The following is an 18,419-nucleotide window of genomic DNA, read 5'->3' as shown; positions in this document are numbered from 1 at the left end:
AATCACAGAAATTAGGCAGAAAAAAACCCAGGGGGACAAATACAAACGAACAGCATGGCGTCTCCAACAGTCCTCTGATCCCTGGGCGGAGGGGAGGAGACGGGCAGCCTACAAGGTCTGTGGCGGGCGGGGCCTGGTTGCCAGCGTTCAGCTGTCCTCATCGTCCAGCGACTCCGAGTCCATGCGTGCCCTCTCTCGCTCCTGCCGGTCGCTCCCCAGCCCATCCAGGTCAGGGTCCTCCCTTGCACTGCTGGCAGAGCACAGCATGGGTGGGGGTGAGCAGGCCGGCTGTCTCTAAGGCCTATTGCCCCAGACCACACTCAGCGCAGTGAGCAGGAGCCATGTGCCCACTGGAAGACCAGGGGCTCCTGCGAGGCTGCATGGCAGGCTGCGGAGGTGGTACCTGCGCCTACTCTAGACACTCAAAGAAGCCATCCTTCCAGGTGGGCCCATGGCAGCTCAGAGCTGGAAATCAGCTGCTAAGGTGGGGAGGATGGGAGGCCCCCGAGGGTGGGGCGGGGGAGCTGAGGTCTGCGGGACCCTTACGCGAACGAGCCTGCCCTGGAGAACAGCACCCTTCTCAGGAAATGGCTCCCCACGGTCACTGCTAATACTTACTCGTTGTGTAACAGGTCTTCAGAGGAGCCACACCGAGGCCCCTCCTCTGAGGTCTGCCCTTCCTCCTGTTCCTTGTCCTCTGGCTCCTCCCCCTTCTGGGAGGTGGCCTCGCCATTCACGGGGGCTGAGAGATCTGGTGGGAGAGTCACAGGATGCTGTGGGGTTGTCTGGGACCCCACAATCCTTCCTGTTGAAAGTTACTGAGTGAGCAAGCTAGCACTGGGCCAAGGATCCTGAAGGACACCAGGCCCTCCTGGAGGATGCAGCCCTGGGCACTAGCATGCACCTCCTTCCTCTCTCACATCAGGACTGTCAGTTCCCACGCGGCCTGGGCAGTTGCGCCCGTGCCCCTGAAAGGGGTGGACAGTAACAGGCCAGCCTGCGGCAGAGTAAGAAGAGATGTCCCCTCTGGGTTGTTCCTTGGCTGTTGAGGCCTCAGCCAAACTCCATCCTAATTTGGGTCTCAGGGGGCTCTCTGAACATCTGTCATTGGGACGTGTGACCCCAAGAGGGTAGGCCCCCTCTCCCATCGCTCAGTCACTGTCCCCGCAGGGTGACACCCTTTCTCTTCTTCCTCCCCTGCCCCCCACAGACCTCCAGGTCCAGTCCGAGGCCTCTGCCAACTCCCTCTCTGGAGGATGCTCCCACGCCCGGCCCACACCCCTGGCGGGCACACAGGCTTAGGGCCTATGCACACAGCCTCCGGACCGTCCACCTCAGAGGATCTGGAGTCTACGAGCCAAGCAGGCGTCCACGTGTCAGGCACTAGCTACCCTGGGGACGCAGCCAGGCGTGTGCAGAGTGCCAAGGACATGGCTCTCCAGCCACTTGGGGAGGAGCACCAGCTATGCCCCAGCAAACCCGGCCCACCTAGCCCCACTCCCTCTGGCCCCTCACCAGCGTTCGCCTCATCCCCTGCTTTCTCCACGGGGGCCTCCTCTCCAGCCAGCGTCTCCTCAGTTTTCCCCGCCTCAGCCTTCTCCTTCTCCACACCAGCTCTGTTTGCCTTCTGGACTGCCTCAATCTTTGGTCCCAGGACCCTTGACTTGAGTCGGGTGTAGACTTCCGCAGCCTTCTCCATCACCTCCTTGTTGGCCTTGTAGCGGCGAATCTGGGACCCCCAAAAGCCCGACTCAGGACATGCAGCTAGGCCTCATCCCTGTCCACGATCCTCCCCCATGGCTGCCACCCCTGGCAGCAGTGGCATCTCCATGAAGAGCAGCACTACCCCTTCCACAGGCCGCCCACCGGAACCTGGGTTCTGTGGGTAGACTCCACCTCCATGAGCCACCAGGCTTTGCCCCCCACCCCCACATACCTTTTTCAAAGTAGCCACCACATCTGTGTTCTTCTGGAGGATCTGCGAGGTCACCTGCAGGGTCCCTAGCTCTTCTAGTGCATTCAGACATCTCTTCACATCCTGCAGGGTAGGAGGGAGTAAGGAGGGACAGCACCTAGCTCAGGGGTCCTAGGAGTCCTGACAGGGCAAAGGAAACCCAGAGGCACTCCTTTTGGGGAACCGGTGACAGGTGAAAAACAGGGACAGACAAGAAGGAGCCTCATGGGCCTTCATGAAGCCACCTGGTGGGGACACCGAACACTGCTCCTGCGGAGGGCCCAGAGCCCTCAGCCAAGAGACCTGGGATGGGCACAGCAACACCTGCCCTCCTACCCCACACACTGCACTTGTCACGGCTTCCCAAGACTTCTAAGGAAATCCAGACATGAAGGGGTAGGGAAGACTTGGCTCACCGGATTGTCAACCTTCAGGGCAAACTTGATTTCACTGTGTAGCTTCTGGAGCTTTTCCTCCACGGAGGGTTCTGTGGCCAGGAGAGAAGGCACAGTGCAGGCCTGAACAGGGCCATGAGGCCCGGGCCATGAGGCAAAGACCAGCTTGGCCTCCAACACCTGCCAGCTGGCCGAGGGAACAAGCTCTTCTGCACCTTCCCTCCTCCCTCTCAGCAATCCCACCCCTCACCTTTCTTCTTGTCCATCTTCCTGTCTGGCTGGAACCCTTCGGACCGTTTCCGGGTGCGTTCCACCTTTACCTGCCTGTGGGGAGTCACAGGCACCCCTTATTAGCTGGGCCCCTCACCAACATCCCCGGCTATGCATCCCCCTAACGAGGAGTCAGGGTCTGTGGGGCAACCTGCACCTGCTGTGAAGGAAGCCTCTGGGAGACGCGCAGCCGGGAGGGGATAAGGCCCACTACGGCTAGCAGAGGGCGGGCTCCCAGGCAACCACAGACATCAACCCTCCCTCGGGTTTCTGTGGGCAAACAAATGTGAAGTCCCAGAATTCTGGTTTTTGTTGTTGTTTAAACACATGGATGAGGGTCAGTGACTGCCGGGTTATTAAAAGCCACTCCAGTTTGAAACACACAGTGGAGCAGGCTCATCACCAAGGCTGAGTCCACTTTCCATTCGCCAGTATTTCTGACAAGCTGCCACTGGATAGGCTGGTCAGCGATAGCTGGAATTTCACTTAGAGAGTGGGGAATTAATTCTCCCCGCCCCCACCGCCTCAGGGGGCCACAGACTTAAAATATCTGAGAACCACAGGAGGGAAGGACAATCTCCTCCACACACTGTGGACATCGGGCAGGATCTCTGAGGGGGGCCAACTGGGGCACTATGGGGTGTTAAGCAGCATCCCTGGCCCCATCCACTGGGTGCCAAGAGCACCCCCAGTCAAGATAACCAGATGTCCCCAGACATCCAATGTCCCCTGGGTGGGGGCAAAAATTCCCAGGTGAGCACAATGCTGGAATAGCAGCTCCTAGGGGTGGTTCCAGAACCAGACACTTCAACCTGATTGTCTCCAAGACTGAATTTGGAAGCTGAGCCCCTCCCATAACAGTTAAGGGATCCCTGGGATCCCAGAGAAGGACAAGGGCCAGGATGGGGCAGCTGGGGCCTGCCGAGAGGAGGCGGTCCAACGGGAGCTGACCTGGCTCGGGGTTTCTCCTCAGGACGTCCCCTCTTCTCCTTCTGGCTGGGTCTCCTCACGGGCTCTGTGCTTTGTGATTGCAACTTCTTAGCTGATTTCTTCGCCTACAGAAAAGAGAATGGCTATGTGACGGGAAGTAGGGCCTGACCCCAGATCCCTGCGCTATCTCCCTTAGAGATACAGTTCAATACTTTATGCCACCACCTTCATACTGCTGAGAGGAGCTGGTGGAACGAACAGGATGGGACGGGAAGGACCCCTTGTCTAGTCTGACACTGGACAGCAGCTTCTCACGCCCTGAAAGGACCTGTGGGAAGGCGGAAGCCAAGCCTGACACTACACAGGGTAGCCGAGGCCATAGCTAGAACACCTCCTGTGACAGGCACCTGCTCCACCTTTGTGACAAAAGAGAGAGTAACAGGGAGAGCAAATGCCCTCCTCCTGCTACCTCACCCCCCCTTCTCATGATGTGGGATTCAGGTTCAGTCAAGAAGGTATCAGGGCCGGAAAATCGGACTTCCAGATTCAGGCTAGAATGTGAGAGGGTGGGCGGGGGAGCGGATGGTCCCGGCCATACCACGCAGAACCTAACGCACCACTGATCCTCCTCAGAGGCCTCCTCACTACTCCCAAGTTGCCCCCCACCCCCCAGATGCCAGAAAGCAACTCTGAGCACCCTTCCTCTGCCCACAGCCCTCTAGAGCTCCCACTTCCCTGGGGGTAAAAGTGTCCAAGTTCTCCCCATAGTCCACAAGGCCCAGCATTGGTGCCTTCCTCTCTGACATCACCTCCGCCCTCTCCTGTGATCTCCAGTGATCTCCTGTGCCTGCTACATGGATCTACTCATTGTTCTTCAAAAAAACCCAGGGCTAGTTCTGCCCCAGGGCCTTTGCACTTGCTGTGCCCTCCACCTAGAATGCTTTTCCCATTTATCTTCACAGATTCCTTTCACTCCATTCAGATACTGAATGTCTTTCAACTGAAGCCTTTAGGGTCAACCCAGTGTAGGCTCTCAGGGGACCCCAAGAATCCAGCCTAGGCTGGGCGCACCTCTCTCTCCAGCTCGGCCTCCGGTTCTGAATCAGAAGTGGACTGGGGACCCCGGCCCCGGCCCTTCCGGCCTCGCTTCTTGACAGGCTCCTCATCGTCCCTGAGCTCATCGCCACTGCTGGCGCCACTGCCCCCATGCGGGGCATCCCCACGCTCGGCCCGCTCCCGCCTCCGCTCCTTCTCCTCCTTCTCCTGCTCCCGCAGCCGCCGCAGCTCCTCCTCCTGCTCCCGGCGCCGCCGCGCCTCCAGCTCCCGCCTCCGCTCCTCGTCCCGCCGCTTCCACTCGCTGATGCGGTCCACCTCATCGCTGTCACTGGGGGCGCAGGCCAGTCAGCAGGGGAATGAGTCCTCAGAACAGGAAGCTCCGCCACCAAGTCCGAGGGAACGGGCCCACCCACTGCCTGTGGCCCCAGGGCGGGGCTGAGGACCTGGTAAAAAGCCACCCCACCTGTCACTGCTCGAGGTGCTCGGGGGCCGTTCAGGCTTCGGTTTCCGCCCACGTGGTTTTGGGGGTGGCTTCTCAGCTAGGGCAGAGGAGAAGGCGGTGGCTCACACTGGGTCTCTAGATGGGCAGACACCCTGATGGGCCAGCCCAGGAGCTGTGGCCATACCTGGCTTCCGGCCCCGCAGAGGCTTCTTTACAGACACATCCGTGTCAGAGTCAGAGGAGGACGAGGAGGACGAGGAGGACGAGGACGCTGACCTGGCCACAGCCACTGGCTCCCCCTTGACCCCGTCTGATTCTGCTTTGGAGTCTGAGTCGGAGGCTGATGGTGCCTTCTGGGAGAGACCGGGCACAGAGGTGAGAGAAACACAGGGCAAGGGCAGGCCGTGAGCACCCCAATCCCTGAATCTTCACCCCACAAAAATCCACCATCCCCCATATTAGAAACTCTTCATCTTGGCCAGAATCACAGGCGTCCTGAAGTCACCTGCAGCCGCCTGACAGGAGTCAGCAGGGTCAGTTATGGTGCACACTCTCCTGGGTCTCACCCACTCCTCAATCATGTGTGTGCGTGCGCACCCTGGACCTCTCCCGTAAACAAAACATTTTGCAACGGGCCTCCCTGGTGGCACAGGCAGTTGAGCACAGTGCTGTGAAGCTGTCCGCAGCCTCTGCAATACTGGTTCTATCCCCACTGGCCACAGAGCAACCCACATGGCACGACAGACCTCTCCTGACTCGCCTGCTGCTCCCCTCAGCAGTGTATTTCAGTCAGTCTGCCTGTTCTGCTCCCAGCTGTCTCTGGTGAATCCTCTCACCCTCTCGCACATCTGGCCTGTACCCCAGCTCTTTGTATAAATAAAATAAATCTTTACAAAAAAACCAAACATTTTGCAACATAAAGCCTTGCATGTGGGCCCAAGTAGACAGGCTGCCCTCTTTCCCGCGCTCGCCTATGCCCACAGCACGAGTGCATGTGTGTACAACACACACACGCACTTGCACACACAGTATATGCCCATCATATGCACTCACCTGCAACAACACACATGTACACAGTGTGTGCACACACTTATGCACAAGTACACACCCACACATGAGACATCAGACAAGCACGTGGCTTGTATGTGCAACACATGTGCCCTGGTAGACCACATACAACATGCATGCATCCTCTCCCAGACACATACACATCTGCACAGATACGTGCACATGGCACACACTCTGTCCCCATGTGAGAGCAGAGCCCTAGATTCCTCTCTCCAGTGGCAATTCCAGCATCCCGGCTCCCAGAGCGGGCTCCAAACCCTCTGAGGAGCAGCAGTCTGGCCATCTCCTGTTCCGAAGACGACAGCACAGTGCACAGACACTCAGAAGCAGGGGGCTGAGGCCACAAGCACAGGGAGCAGCTGGCACTCTCGGAGGCCTCCCTGGGCCCGCGCTACCCTGCTCCAAAGAGAGACTGACGCGCGACTGGATAAAGACTGCGAGCGAGGCACGCGCAGAGGAATACTACCCAGCTACAAGGGAAAAGGAGGAAAATTCTCCATTTGCAGTAAAATGGAAGGAACTCAAGGTGATTAGGCAAAGCAAAGTCAGACAGAAGAATAACCAGGGACACTGGACGGTGTCGCCTTCATGAGAGACATAAAGAAACAAAGAAAAGACAAAAACAAGCCGGTGCACTTCGAAGCAAAGCTCTAGAGTTTCCCCAGCAGGCATGGAAACAAACCAGAAACGAAGCCTCTACCTTTTTCTTCCGTCCCGCGAGGGGGCCCCGCCTGGGCGTCCGGACCACAGCTTTCTTCTCTGGGGTAAAGTCCTGGGTGGAAAGCGGGAGCTGACAAGTAGCTGCCGCGGCGCCAGCCCACCCAACATCCCCCGAGCACCCGAGGAGCAGCCCAGAGCTCACCTGGTCACTGGTCTTCTCAGACTCGGATGAACTTTCCGAATTCTCCTCCTCGGAGGGGGACACGCTGGCTGGATCCAGATCACTGGGGGCCTTTCGAACTCGTTTTGAGACTGACATCTGGAAGGGGAGCAGCTCGAGCAGATCGGCAACCAGGAACTCACGCGCCAAGTCTCCCGCCTCGGCAGGAAGCCCTCCCGCCTGCCTCTCCCAGCCCTGGGAAGAGCGGAAGGTCTGGAACCTGAAGGGGTTGGCAGGGACCCCTTCAAAAGAACCCAATAAACACCAGGGATCTTAAACACTGGGGGCATGATGTTCAGTGACATAAACCAGACAGAAAAGGACAAGACGGGTCACGGACCACAAAATGACATTTCCCATTAACGATGCACCACGTACAGACGGTGGCCCCCACAGGCGCTGCCATAGAGCCCAGGTGCATGGCAGCCTGTGCCATCTAGGTTTATGTCGTCACCCTCCACATCATTCACATGACACGAGACCACCTAACGACACATTTCTCAAAACAAGCCCATTGTTAAGCCATACGCAAGTGCACTGCGTGACCTACTCACACGAAGGCCCTAAAGGAATCACAGCCGTAGAAACAGCAAGTGGATGGTGGGTGCCAGGGCCTGGGGGGTACGGGGGTTAGTGTTTAATGGAGACAGTTTCATTGGGGGAAAGTGAGAAAGTTCTGGAGATGGAGGGTGGGGATGGTTGCCCAATAACATGAATTTACTTAATGCCACTGAGCTACACACTTAAAAATGGCTCAAGTTCTATGTTATGCATGTATTACCACCTTCTCCACCCTTATCTTGGCCCTGCTGAGGCTTATCTGCTCCCGCCACACCTGCCTATCACAGGGCCTTTGTACATCCTGCTGCCTCTAGGAGGCTCGCCACAGGCCTTTTTCTGGCTGGCCCTGTCCCATTCCTTGAGCCTCAGCAGAAACGCCTGCTCCTCCCTTCACCATACCCTTTACATTTTTTGCATCTTCTATCTACAATAAGTCAAATTTATTATAATTGTAAAAACCAAAAGGATACTTTCTTTAAAAGTGTTTTTAAATCAAATAGAACTTGGTGCTAGAAGCTGGTCTTTTCATTCTGCACTCAAATATTTAGCAGCAGTAAACAAGCAGAGGAAGAAAAAAAGGGGGGCAAAAAAGAGAACACATTCAAGACAACTGAAAACACGTCCACACAAAAACACGTACATGACTGTTCACAGCAGCATTATTTGTAATGTCAAAAAAAGGGCAACAATTCAAATGGCCATCAACAAATTAATAACTACAACGCAGTCCATCCACTATGGACTATCTGGCCGGGAAGAGGAGAGGCACTGATGCACCCCACCACATGGATGGACCCTGAACACACAACACCCGTGAAGGGAAGTCAGACACAAAAGATCAAGCAGTGTGAGAGCCCCCTGATGTGAAATGTCCAGAAAAGGCACAGCCACAGACAGTAAGGGGGGTTGTGGTACGAGGGACGGGGGAGGATAGTGGTGACTATTAATGGGAATAGGGTTTCTTTTAGAGTAGGTTTTAGGATGCAATCTCTGGTGACAGGAAGAAGGGCCAGAGCATTGCTGGGCTGTGGCCACCCACAACCCCAGTGGCCAAGTTGGCCTGTCCAGCTCCTACCTTCAAGGCTGATGCCTTCCGCTTCAGGCCACTGTTGTCACTACTCTTGTCGGAGTCTGAGTCGCTCTCCATCCTGTCACTGGCGGCTGCGGCAGTCACAGCTGTGACAGCCATAACCCCCCGGTCCTCATCATCTTCACTGCCACCTGCCGGCTCAGCTTCGGGGGCCTCACTGTCCGAGGAACTCACTGGCTGGGGGACAAGGGGAAGGGCAGACCACAAGTCATCCCCATGTTTGAGTGGCATGACCAACCAGGATGGAGACCCAGCACCCACCAATGGGGTCTCCAACGTCAGGTCTGACCTTGTCAATATCTAGATGGTAAAACTGAGGCCCAGAAAATTCTGAGAGGTGAGGAAGAGGGACAAGAGGAGCACGTGTGATGAGCACGCGGATCCCAGCACTGCAGGATTCAAGATTAAACTCAAGGCAGGTGACTTAAATCTCTGTGCTTTAATTTCCACATATGAGCAATGTGGATACCAATGGTTAGGCCTTGCAGGACAGTGGCAAGGGTGAAACAGAATACATGACTTACAAAGGGCCATGCCCAGACCAGCAAGTTGTCCATCAATGTCTGCTTTCATGATTACTATTATTCTTAGGAGGAAGAAGGAGATCTAGGGCAGGGACTCTGGGCTTAAGCTTCCACGTACTGCTACTTCCGTTATAGCCAAAGGGGCTGGCACATTCACACACTTGGTTGAATCTGTGGCTCGGTAGGTAGGTAGCTAGCTAGTACCCATGATCCCTGCCCCCAAATAGCTTACAATCTAGTGAGACATACTGCAGGCATATAAATAGCTCAATGTCACATCATGGTGGCAGGCAGAAAGGGAAATACCTGCATGTGGATGTGCAGCTGCAGCAGATGGTTTGGGGGGTGGGGGAAGCCCTGGAGGGTGTGAAGTTTTAGCTGAGGAGTCATCACAAGCATGCAAAGGGGTAGGGGCTAGATACATTCCAGAGAGTGGGAATAGCATGGCTGAGGACAGGGAGAGGTTGGTTTAGTGAGGTCACAGAATATCTAGATAAAGACAGGGTAGAACAGAGGAGGGTGCAGGAGGTCAGGCCAGATCATGCAGGAGTTGGCCAAGCTCCCCATCTACCGTGATCTGATGGGCGCCTCAACTGCTGGCTCAGGTGATGGGATGCATGTGCATGTTCCATAATTGGGGAAACTGAGTCTCTAGAAAGGTAAATGACTTGCCCTACATTATGCCTGCAGATAAAGGCAAGAACCTGGGCTCTCCTGCGGTTGGCCCATGGGATCCAACTGTCTACCAGGAAAGGTGCTAGAAAATCTGATTCATATGAAGAAGTTTGGGGCATAGAGAGGAACAAGCATTTATCTGCAATGAATCTGGAGTGTGACCAAGGTGGAAAAGGAACATCAAATGCAGCTAGGCCTCCTCATTCCCAAATGACACTCCCATCACTTACTGTGCTGTGCCCCTGTAACGGGGGGGCCAGTGCACACTTGCTCACTGGGTCCTCCCAGCAGCCCTGTGAGCTTCTGAACCTGGGACAGGCCCTTCTACCCCTTCATTACTGAGACGAAGATGCACAATCATGCATAGTTTCAGGACGGTCCAGTCAGCAAAGGACCATGTAAACAATGGGGGTCCCAACAGACTCTACCACCTAGGTTTGTGTAACTATACTCTATAACATTTGAAAAAGGACACAATCACTTAATGATGCATTTCTCAGAACATGTCCCCATTGTTAAGCGACACACAATTACACTAAACTGGGATCCTTCTAGGTCAATGGTTCTCCACCTTGGGTGATTTTGTTCCCTAGATGGCATCTGGCAATGTCTAGATACATACTGGCTATCAAGATGGGGCTGGGATGGGGTCTCCCTGGTAGCATGGGGGGTTGGGCACTGCACTGTGGGGCACTCTGCAGCCTCTGCAGTACAAGTTCGATCCCCAGCCAGGGAGCAGCCCACATGGCGCAACAGATTCTCCTGTCATGCCCGCTGCTTCCCTCGGCAGTGTATTTCAGTCGGTCTGCCTATTCTGTTCCCCACTCTGTCTCTGGTGAATTCTCTCACCCCCCTCTCCCCCGTCTCTGGCCTGTGCCCCAGCTCTTATATGCATAAATAAGTAAGTAAATCTTTAAAAAAAAAAATGGGGCTGGGAGTGCTCCTGGCATCAGGGAGGTGGGGTTTAAAGCTGTTGCTTAACACCCTCAGTACCCAAGATGGCACCCCATACAGAAAGATCTGGCACCAAGTGTTGAGAAACCCTGGTCTAGGTCTAGGAGATTTTAGATTCTAGCTGGGTCCCCCTGGGCAATCAAGTGAACTCTGTGGACCTCAGAAAGTTTATAGATCTGTAAAATGCAAAAGATACTGCCTGCCCAGCTCACTCTCAGGATTACCGTGGGAACCAAAAGACTAAGTAGCTGGAACCACACAGAGAGACCAGCTTTCACCTCCTGGCTTGGCAAGGAGAAGGGGAAATGTGTCTTACTATACACCATTGGCAGAGGCACTGGTGGGGGATAATAAAGAGCAAGCACTGACTATATGCTCACATGGACCAACCATCAAAGACTGACAAGAGAATAAAGTACAGAATTATATGCCTAAGAAAGCTATACAACATTTTATATGAACTAAGAATCTTAGAGAGGTAAGTGTGGCTTTCTTGAGATGAAAATGAAACAGTGGGGCCTCCCTGGTGGTGCAGGCGGTTGAGCGCCGCACTGTGAAGCTGTCCGCAGCCTCTGCAGCGCAGGTTCGATCCGGCTGGCTGGGGAGAAATCTACATGGCACAGCAGACCTCTCCCGTTTCACCAGCTGCTCCCCTCAGCAGTGTATTTCAGTCAGTCTGCCTGTTCTGTTCCCTGCTCTGTCTCTGGTGAATCCTCTCACCCTCCTGCATCTCTGGCCTGTACCCGGGTTCTTGTATAAATAAATTAAAAAAAAAAAAAAAAAGAAAATGAAACAGTGGCCAAGAGGCAGCGCCACTGTTTTGTATACCTCTTCAATTTTCTACCCTGAGTCTACAATGCCACTTGAAATGTAGAAATGAACTACAGACTTTCAAGGATGAAAAAAAGGAACTGCTGAGATACTCGCAAAGCAGTACCATAAGCTTGTTTGTGGACTGGCTATAACAGAAGCATCTAAGATGATGCCTGGGAAGAAACACCTCAAGGTTCCCAAGCTTCAGCTCCAAACCACTAATACAAAGCCCAAACCTCTAAGGGTAGGACCCAGGAGTCTGCATTTTAAACCAACGTTCCATGGAGAGGTATAACAGCTAGGCCTTCACCTGGAGAGTCTGCACAGGGCTCGTGTAATGTCAAAGCTGCACCATTTTTGAGTTTCATTTCCTCGAGGGCAGGCATCTATCCAGTACTTAGCAAGCTGTGGGTGTGTAATAAATATTAAATGGGTGTGATGATTCACCAGGAGGTAATAAGCCTCGGATGTAACCAAACAGAACTTGAGCTGGGGCCAGAAAATGATCTCTTGAAACTCAGTTACCTTCAGGACCTTCTGATCTGCTTACCCAAGCTGGGGACAAGCAAAGCCGAGGAACAGCCAGCAGGTAGCAAAGCTGAGGAAGCCTCCATGCCCCATATGCATCACAGGAGATAAAAGTAAAACACCACAAGAATTAGGCTACCAGAGGGGTGGGGTGGGAGAGGGAGCAATGAGGGTGGGGGTCCAATGATATGGTGATGGGTGTGGTGTGGTAACACAGATCTGAAGAGGTGTCACTCTAGCGCCTTAAATCATGTACAGTACTGTAAACCGATACCTCAGTTTAAAAAAAAAGTGAAACACCAGTAATATGTAGCATGTGTGGGCCTGAGTGATCAGGTAACTGTTTCATGAACCCACATTCTGAATGGTGAGTTCCAGAAGGCAAGAACTGTGCCTGATTCACCCTGGATCCCTGCTCCCTATACAGCATGTGACAGGTGGAAACACAAGTGTCTGCTGAGTTAGCGGAAGAGCTGAGCCACAGGAAAGGTACACATAGACCATCTCCAGATCCCAATTTCTCAAGCAGGACCAGGCACTACAGGGCTACTTAGTCCTTTACAAACATAAACCAGACCACTTAGACCCGAGCTATGCTGCCTGAAGACCACACTGATGTCCCTAAGAGTTAAGTTCTGTCCCTTCCAGTTAGCTCCTGTGACCTGAAAACCAATCTCACTGCAACCCATCCTTAAACCAAGCTAATCCTCCCCACTACCTCGTATCTTGCAGGAATCCCCAAAAGTAGTGGTTAAAAGCAGAGTGAAAAACCCCAGCACCACCTCCCTTCAGCATCTCACCCCAAAGTATTTGACAAGGCACCCCTCTGCCATCCTTCCATGGCTATTTATGAAGTTAATTTCTACTTTTCTAAATTCCTCTGTTTCGCTGAATGGTTCCAAACACTAATTCCCCATGAAGACATTATCTCTGTGACTCCTGGAGGTTTTTTTCCCACCTAAACAAAAACTTTCACATGTATTAGGTATGGCCTTTTTCTGAATTGAAAGGTTAGGAGTAGTGGGAGGAGGGGCTATTATTGAAAGAAAAACAATGTTTTCCTTATAAAATAAAAAGTTTGGTAAAAGCTATGACAACACTTGTATTTGCAGGCTGATCCTAGGGCAGGGGTCTCACCAGGGGTGATTCTGCACTCCTTCACCCAATCCAGGGACACCTGGCCACGTCTGGAGACACATTCAGTTGTTACAAGCCAGGTGAGGGTGCTCCCAGCATGGAGTATGTGGAGTCAGGGCTGCTGCTAAACATCCCATAGTGCGCAAGACAGACACCCCCCAGAGAATGGTCCAGCAATTATGTCAGCAGTGCCAATGGGAAGACTCTAGACCTAAAGGTTTCGCCTCCTTCTAGGAGACAAGCTAAAGCCTCCTCTACCCCTATGTACACACATACCTGACCCGGTTTGGGCTGCCCTCCATCCCCAGGTACTCACCAGCGGAGCACTATAGCTGGCATGGGGATTGTTCTGGATCTCCCACAGTCCTTCATTGAAGCCTTTTCTCTTGTTGGGTTTCCCGTATTTATCTTTACATTTGTCGTAGGGAAAGAGGTCCTTGGGTCCCAGGAAGGCTCTGGAGAAAGGAACCATGGGGCCAGTCCCAGGTGAGCCAGGCTACCAGTGGGGCGGGGCGGGGGGGGGGGGGGAACCAATTGGAAAACTCAGCCCTAGCTGGGAACACTTACGTTTCGTGTGTGCCAAAGAAGAAGATGGGGTACTTGTTGGGTGGGGGCTTCACGGCACCATCAGCGATGTCATCAATCTGCAGTGAGAGGCCAGTCAGAGGGCAGCTGGGAGGCAGGGGGGGAGTTTCACCCACTGACCCAGGAAATTACCAAAAAATCAGCCAAGTTACTTGGGGTAGAGTATGCTAGGAAAAAGGGAGCCTTCATTTTAAGAAGCCACATCACCTTCCACTTAAGCATCTGCATGCTTCTATGCAAACCCCCCCACTCCCCAGGGTACTTCACCTGAGCAAAGCCAGATAAGGTCCTCTGAGCAGTTGGGGGGTGAGGCCAGGCAGAGCTTCTATGAACTCTCAGAACCCTCCCACAGGATCCCTTCCCGCAAAGAGGTTATCGGTGGTGGGTTTCCCAGAGACTGCAGCTGGCAGCTCCAAGGATGCAGAGGGTGGGGGGTGGGCTGCAGGAGACAGGCGCTGAGCATCCAGGAAGTCCCACCCTCTCCATACAGGCCCATGGGCTCCGGCAGCTGTCAGTCACCTCCCCACGGGAGGCAAGCAGCCCCAATACTTCCAATCAGGTGCTTGGAAATGTTAGGGGCTTAGAGAGCTGGCTAAAGGAAGGAGGTGCTGAGAAGAGGGAGAAGCTGGTACTCAGGAAAGAAGGAAAGTGCCAGTAAAGTTTCATTGTGCTGTGTATCCCGAGAAATTAAGTGCAAGCAAATAAGACTAGAGTGGGCTCTCCAGTTCTCATTAATTCCTTCCATTCTTCTTCAGTGCCTGGGTGGCTTGCTCCTGACTTTCTGCCTCCATTTTCCTCAGGGCTAGTTTTCAAAGTCTTTGACGGTGGACCCTGGGCCTCTGGCATCTACCCCAAGCATCCCATTCCTGCACAGAAGCATCCCCAAACTCCATCAAAGTGAGGACCAACCTGGATGCCTTCTAAACCTTGTTTCTGCTCTGGTCTCACCAAGTATCTGCCTCTCATCCTGAGGCCCAGACGTCTTAACAGTAGCACCAGCTCTAACCTCTCTTGGGGTTGCACAGACTGAGGTCCCTGAGGTCCCCTTGGCATCCAAACCCTGAGTTCTGTGTGATGTCTTTCTGGCTACTTCTACCAAGGAAGGGTGGACCGAACAGGCAGGGAGCAAGGCTGGAATCTCCAGCCATCCCACAGGGCTGCCCAGGTCACCTGCCCTGCCCACCTCACCCTGCTGATACCTAGGGCTGCCAACCCCACCCACCAAATTCCTTCAGTTGTACCAGGCATATTCCACCAGCCTCAGTCTTGGGGGTGCAGGGGAGCATTTGGAGTCCTGAGACCTTGGGATGACAATAAACCTCAGGTCCCTCCTTTGCTGGCTGTTCTCACAGCGCTTGAACTCCACTCTACAGATCTGTGACTTTTGGGCTCAAAGAGCCCTTCAGACCTAACCCCCCCATCCCACACCACTTGAGCTGTCTGGATCCCAACTTTCCCCAAAGAAACCCCAAGTCGCCTTCCCTCGGTTTCTCCCCTTCAGCCTGGAGTCCCCTTGAGTGGGGCTGATCTGATTCAAGCATCAGAGAGGACAATCTCATCCCAACCAGTTTCCTCCTCTGAGTCTGGGGAAATGGGGGAGGGGGGGGAATCTTCACAGGGGACCAGGGTGCCCCAAACAAGTCTTATTTATATTCCTGGCCCCTCAGACCTCTCACTTTCATGTTCAGTCATCTCAGCTCCAGCGACCTTGTGAATAGAGCCCACAGCCCCAATTCCCAGTCCTGACTCCCTCACCCCTCGGTCCTGAGGCTCCAGCAGCTTCTCCCTGACTGCATCCCTCCTCCTTCGCGCCCTTAAACTCGGCCCTCAGCACACACCCCCACCCCACCCTTAGGACTTGGCTTCCGTGACCCCACAAAGAAGGTCCTCCAGTCTTGGGCACTTTCCTCTCCCAATAAATCCAAGCCCCCTCAAACCACACTGTGCTCGGCCCCCTCGCCCCTCCCCTCTCCCTCCCCCTGAGCCCGTCCCCTCAGGTCGCAGGTCCTGCACACCCAGCATCACTCGACTCTGTGACCCCCAAGCCGCCCCTTCAGGTCCGGGGTACCCAAGACCCCTGGTACGCAGGCCACAGAGTCCGGGGACCCCCAGAACCCCGACGTTCGGGTCCCTCAGGCCTGGGACCCCAGCTCTCCCTGCCGGCGAAAATCCCTCAGGCCCGGCACCCCAGACCCCTGCGCGCGGGTCCCTCAGCCCCGAATCCTCCCAAAGCCCGGGCGTGCGGGTCCCCCAAGCCCGGGTCCCCCCAAACCTCGGGCGTGCGGGCCCTACAAGTCCGGAGTCCCCCAGACTCCAGGTGTGCGGGCCCCCGAGTCTGGGGCCCCTAGAGCCCCACCCCCCACCCCCAACCTTCGCCCATCTCCCCGGCGGCCTCACCCGGGCCGGCCAGTGCGGGTAGCCCTTCATCTTGGCGAACACCAAGTCCCCGGGCTTGAAGGCGTGCGGCATGCTGGCGGCGGAGGCCCGGGCCGCGGGAAGCGGCGGCGGCGGCGGCGGCGGCAGCGGCAGCGGCGGCAGCGGCGGGAGGCAAAGCCGGGGGCGGGAGCGGGACACCGAGGGGGCGGGGGCGGCCGCCAGGACTGCGGGCCGGAGCGTGTTTATTGGCCTGAGGGATACCGGAAGTCCTGCCTTTCGCCCGTCACGGGTGGGCGACGCTGTCGCTCAGTACCACGTGCGGGGATAGAGGAGAGCGGGGACCAATGAGAAGAGGGGATGGAGCAGCTCAAGTTAACGGGATTGGATAACGGGCAGAAGCAGGGGGCGTGACCAGAGGCCTAATGGAGGGGGCGGAGGTGAAGGGAGGTGAAAGGGGAAAAGTGGGCGGAGGGAAACGGAGGCGCTGCGGGGCGAAGAGGCGGGCGGCCGGGGCGCCTGGGGCGGGGCTTAGAGTTGAGGGGCCGGCCGAGGCCGCCCCGGGAGGCGGCCCGCCGTTGGGCCCCGCCGCGCCCCTTCTCAGGGAGGGGGTTAAATGGGGGGCCGCGGGCCATTGGCTGTCACGAGAGGCGCCCCGGGGCGGGAGTGGACATTGGCCAGCGCCGGGGCAGGCCCCGAGGAGCTGCCGCCGCGGACGCCCCCCGGGCAGGGTTTCGGCTCCAAACGGGGCCGCGCCGGCGCCGGCCGGGGGCGGGGCTTAGGACGAGGGGCGGGCCTCGGGGGGGTGTCTCGGGAGAAACACCCCCAAAATGCACACTTGCTTCTTGGTGAGGAAGCTTTTTGAGCGCCATGTGCCCGAGCTACGAACTACTTAACACACGTTCGTGCAAGAAGAGTGTGCCGAGCGCTGCAGGGCCACGCTCCTTTATCGCTTTGTGCCTCAGTTTCCCCACCTGTGAAATGGGACTCTTGCTGGTCGGGCTCTGTGAGAAGCCTGAGGAGGCGTCAGTGACTTCGCGGCTCTTAGAGGGGTGAAAGCTGTGCCTGGGAGTAGGGGGCCCCGGGGGCGCTGGGGGCCCGTTAGCAGCTCAAGGTCTAGCCGCGCAAAGAAATGTTCATTGGTGGTTTGGGTCAGCGGTAGGAGCAAAACGGGGGGTGGGAGGAGGGGGGCATTGTAGGGGGACTATAACCAAGATGAAAATGCATACATTGTGCAAAAATGAAAAAATGATGTAAAAAATATATAGAATTTAAAAAATAATAATTAAAAAAAAACCCTCAAGGCACCTGAGTGCTTAAGAAAAAGCTGCGTAATGGAGGAGGCTTTCTCTAGCCTAAAGGAAGTTCTATTTTTGCCAGACTTGAAAATCGTAAAGAAATTGGCTAATATCAGGGGTACACTGGAGGACTGAGCGAGTGGAGGGAAGGAAGCGAGGCTCAAGGGCTCCACTGAGGAGCTGTCATAATGCCTTGTGAACTTTCCTGAGAAATTTGAGTTTTATTTTAAGTTCTAGGGTAAACAGAAGGATTTGATCACCGAATACAAAAAAAAGGCATTTTTTTTTTGTCTCAAAAAACACCCATATGCACTGGAAATATATCTCGAAATCTTTTTTACAAGTTAAGCATAAACTTAACAATATTCATCCCTAGGTCTGTACAAAGAGAAATGAAAATAATCCTCTACATAAAAGCTTGGACACCAGTAAGTAGTACGTTTCACAACAGCTAAAAAGTGGAAGCAACCCAAATGACCATCGATGGGTGAATGGATAAACCAAATGATATGGCATATATTTATGATGAATACTATTCAGCAAAAAATAATTGAAGCATTGATACACAGTGCAATAGTAATGAAACTCAAAAAGTGTGAAAAAAATCAGGCAAAAAAAGTCACATGATTTCAACATCAGATGACATTAATGGAATGTCCAGAAAAGGCAAATCTTTGAAGACAGAAAATAGATCAATGATCTCTTTTTACAGCGTTAAGCTGGGAGTACAATCCAGACTGACTGCATGGGCACAATGTTTCATTTTAAGGTGATGGAAATGTTTATAAATTAGATTATGATAATGGTTGTATGACTCTGTAAATATGCAATAAAATGTACCAAATTGCATACTTAAAACAGGTGGATTTCATGTTGTATAAGTTAT

General features: G+C 54.4%; 1 protein-coding gene across 3 annotated transcripts; it reads right to left on the bottom strand.

The window, feature by feature from the left end:
- Window positions 1-16,331, bottom strand: HDGFL2 (HDGF like 2; the record flags this gene model as incomplete). 3 transcript variants are annotated; one of them, XM_084250295.1, is made up of 16 exons in its annotated part: window positions 1-250; window positions 619-751; window positions 1,516-1,729; window positions 1,937-2,038; window positions 2,371-2,441; window positions 2,600-2,673; window positions 3,571-3,674; window positions 4,621-4,933; window positions 5,069-5,144; window positions 5,232-5,400; window positions 6,810-6,887; window positions 6,978-7,094; window positions 8,632-8,823; window positions 13,594-13,732; window positions 13,845-13,921; window positions 16,260-16,331. In XM_084250295.1, 16 exons carry the CDS (start codon window positions 16,329-16,331, stop codon window positions 148-150), a joined length of 2,034 nt encoding a protein of 677 aa, XP_084106421.1. In that variant the 3' UTR covers window positions 1-147. The 3 variants fall into 3 exon arrangements, with proteins under 3 accessions (XP_084106421.1, XP_084106422.1, XP_084106423.1); XM_084250296.1 differs by having other exon boundaries at window positions 6,816-6,887; XM_084250297.1 differs by having other exon boundaries at window positions 1-247; window positions 6,816-6,887.
- Between the last annotated feature and the right edge of the window lie 2,088 nt (window positions 16,332-18,419).

The sequence above is a fragment of the Talpa europaea genome, assembly GCF_964194135.1.
Source record: "Talpa europaea genome assembly, chromosome: 12".
Classification (NCBI taxonomy): Eukaryota; Metazoa; Chordata; class Mammalia; order Eulipotyphla; family Talpidae; genus Talpa; species Talpa europaea.
The sequence above is the reverse complement of the archived record's forward strand: the minus strand, read 5'-3'. Positions and strand labels throughout refer to the sequence as shown.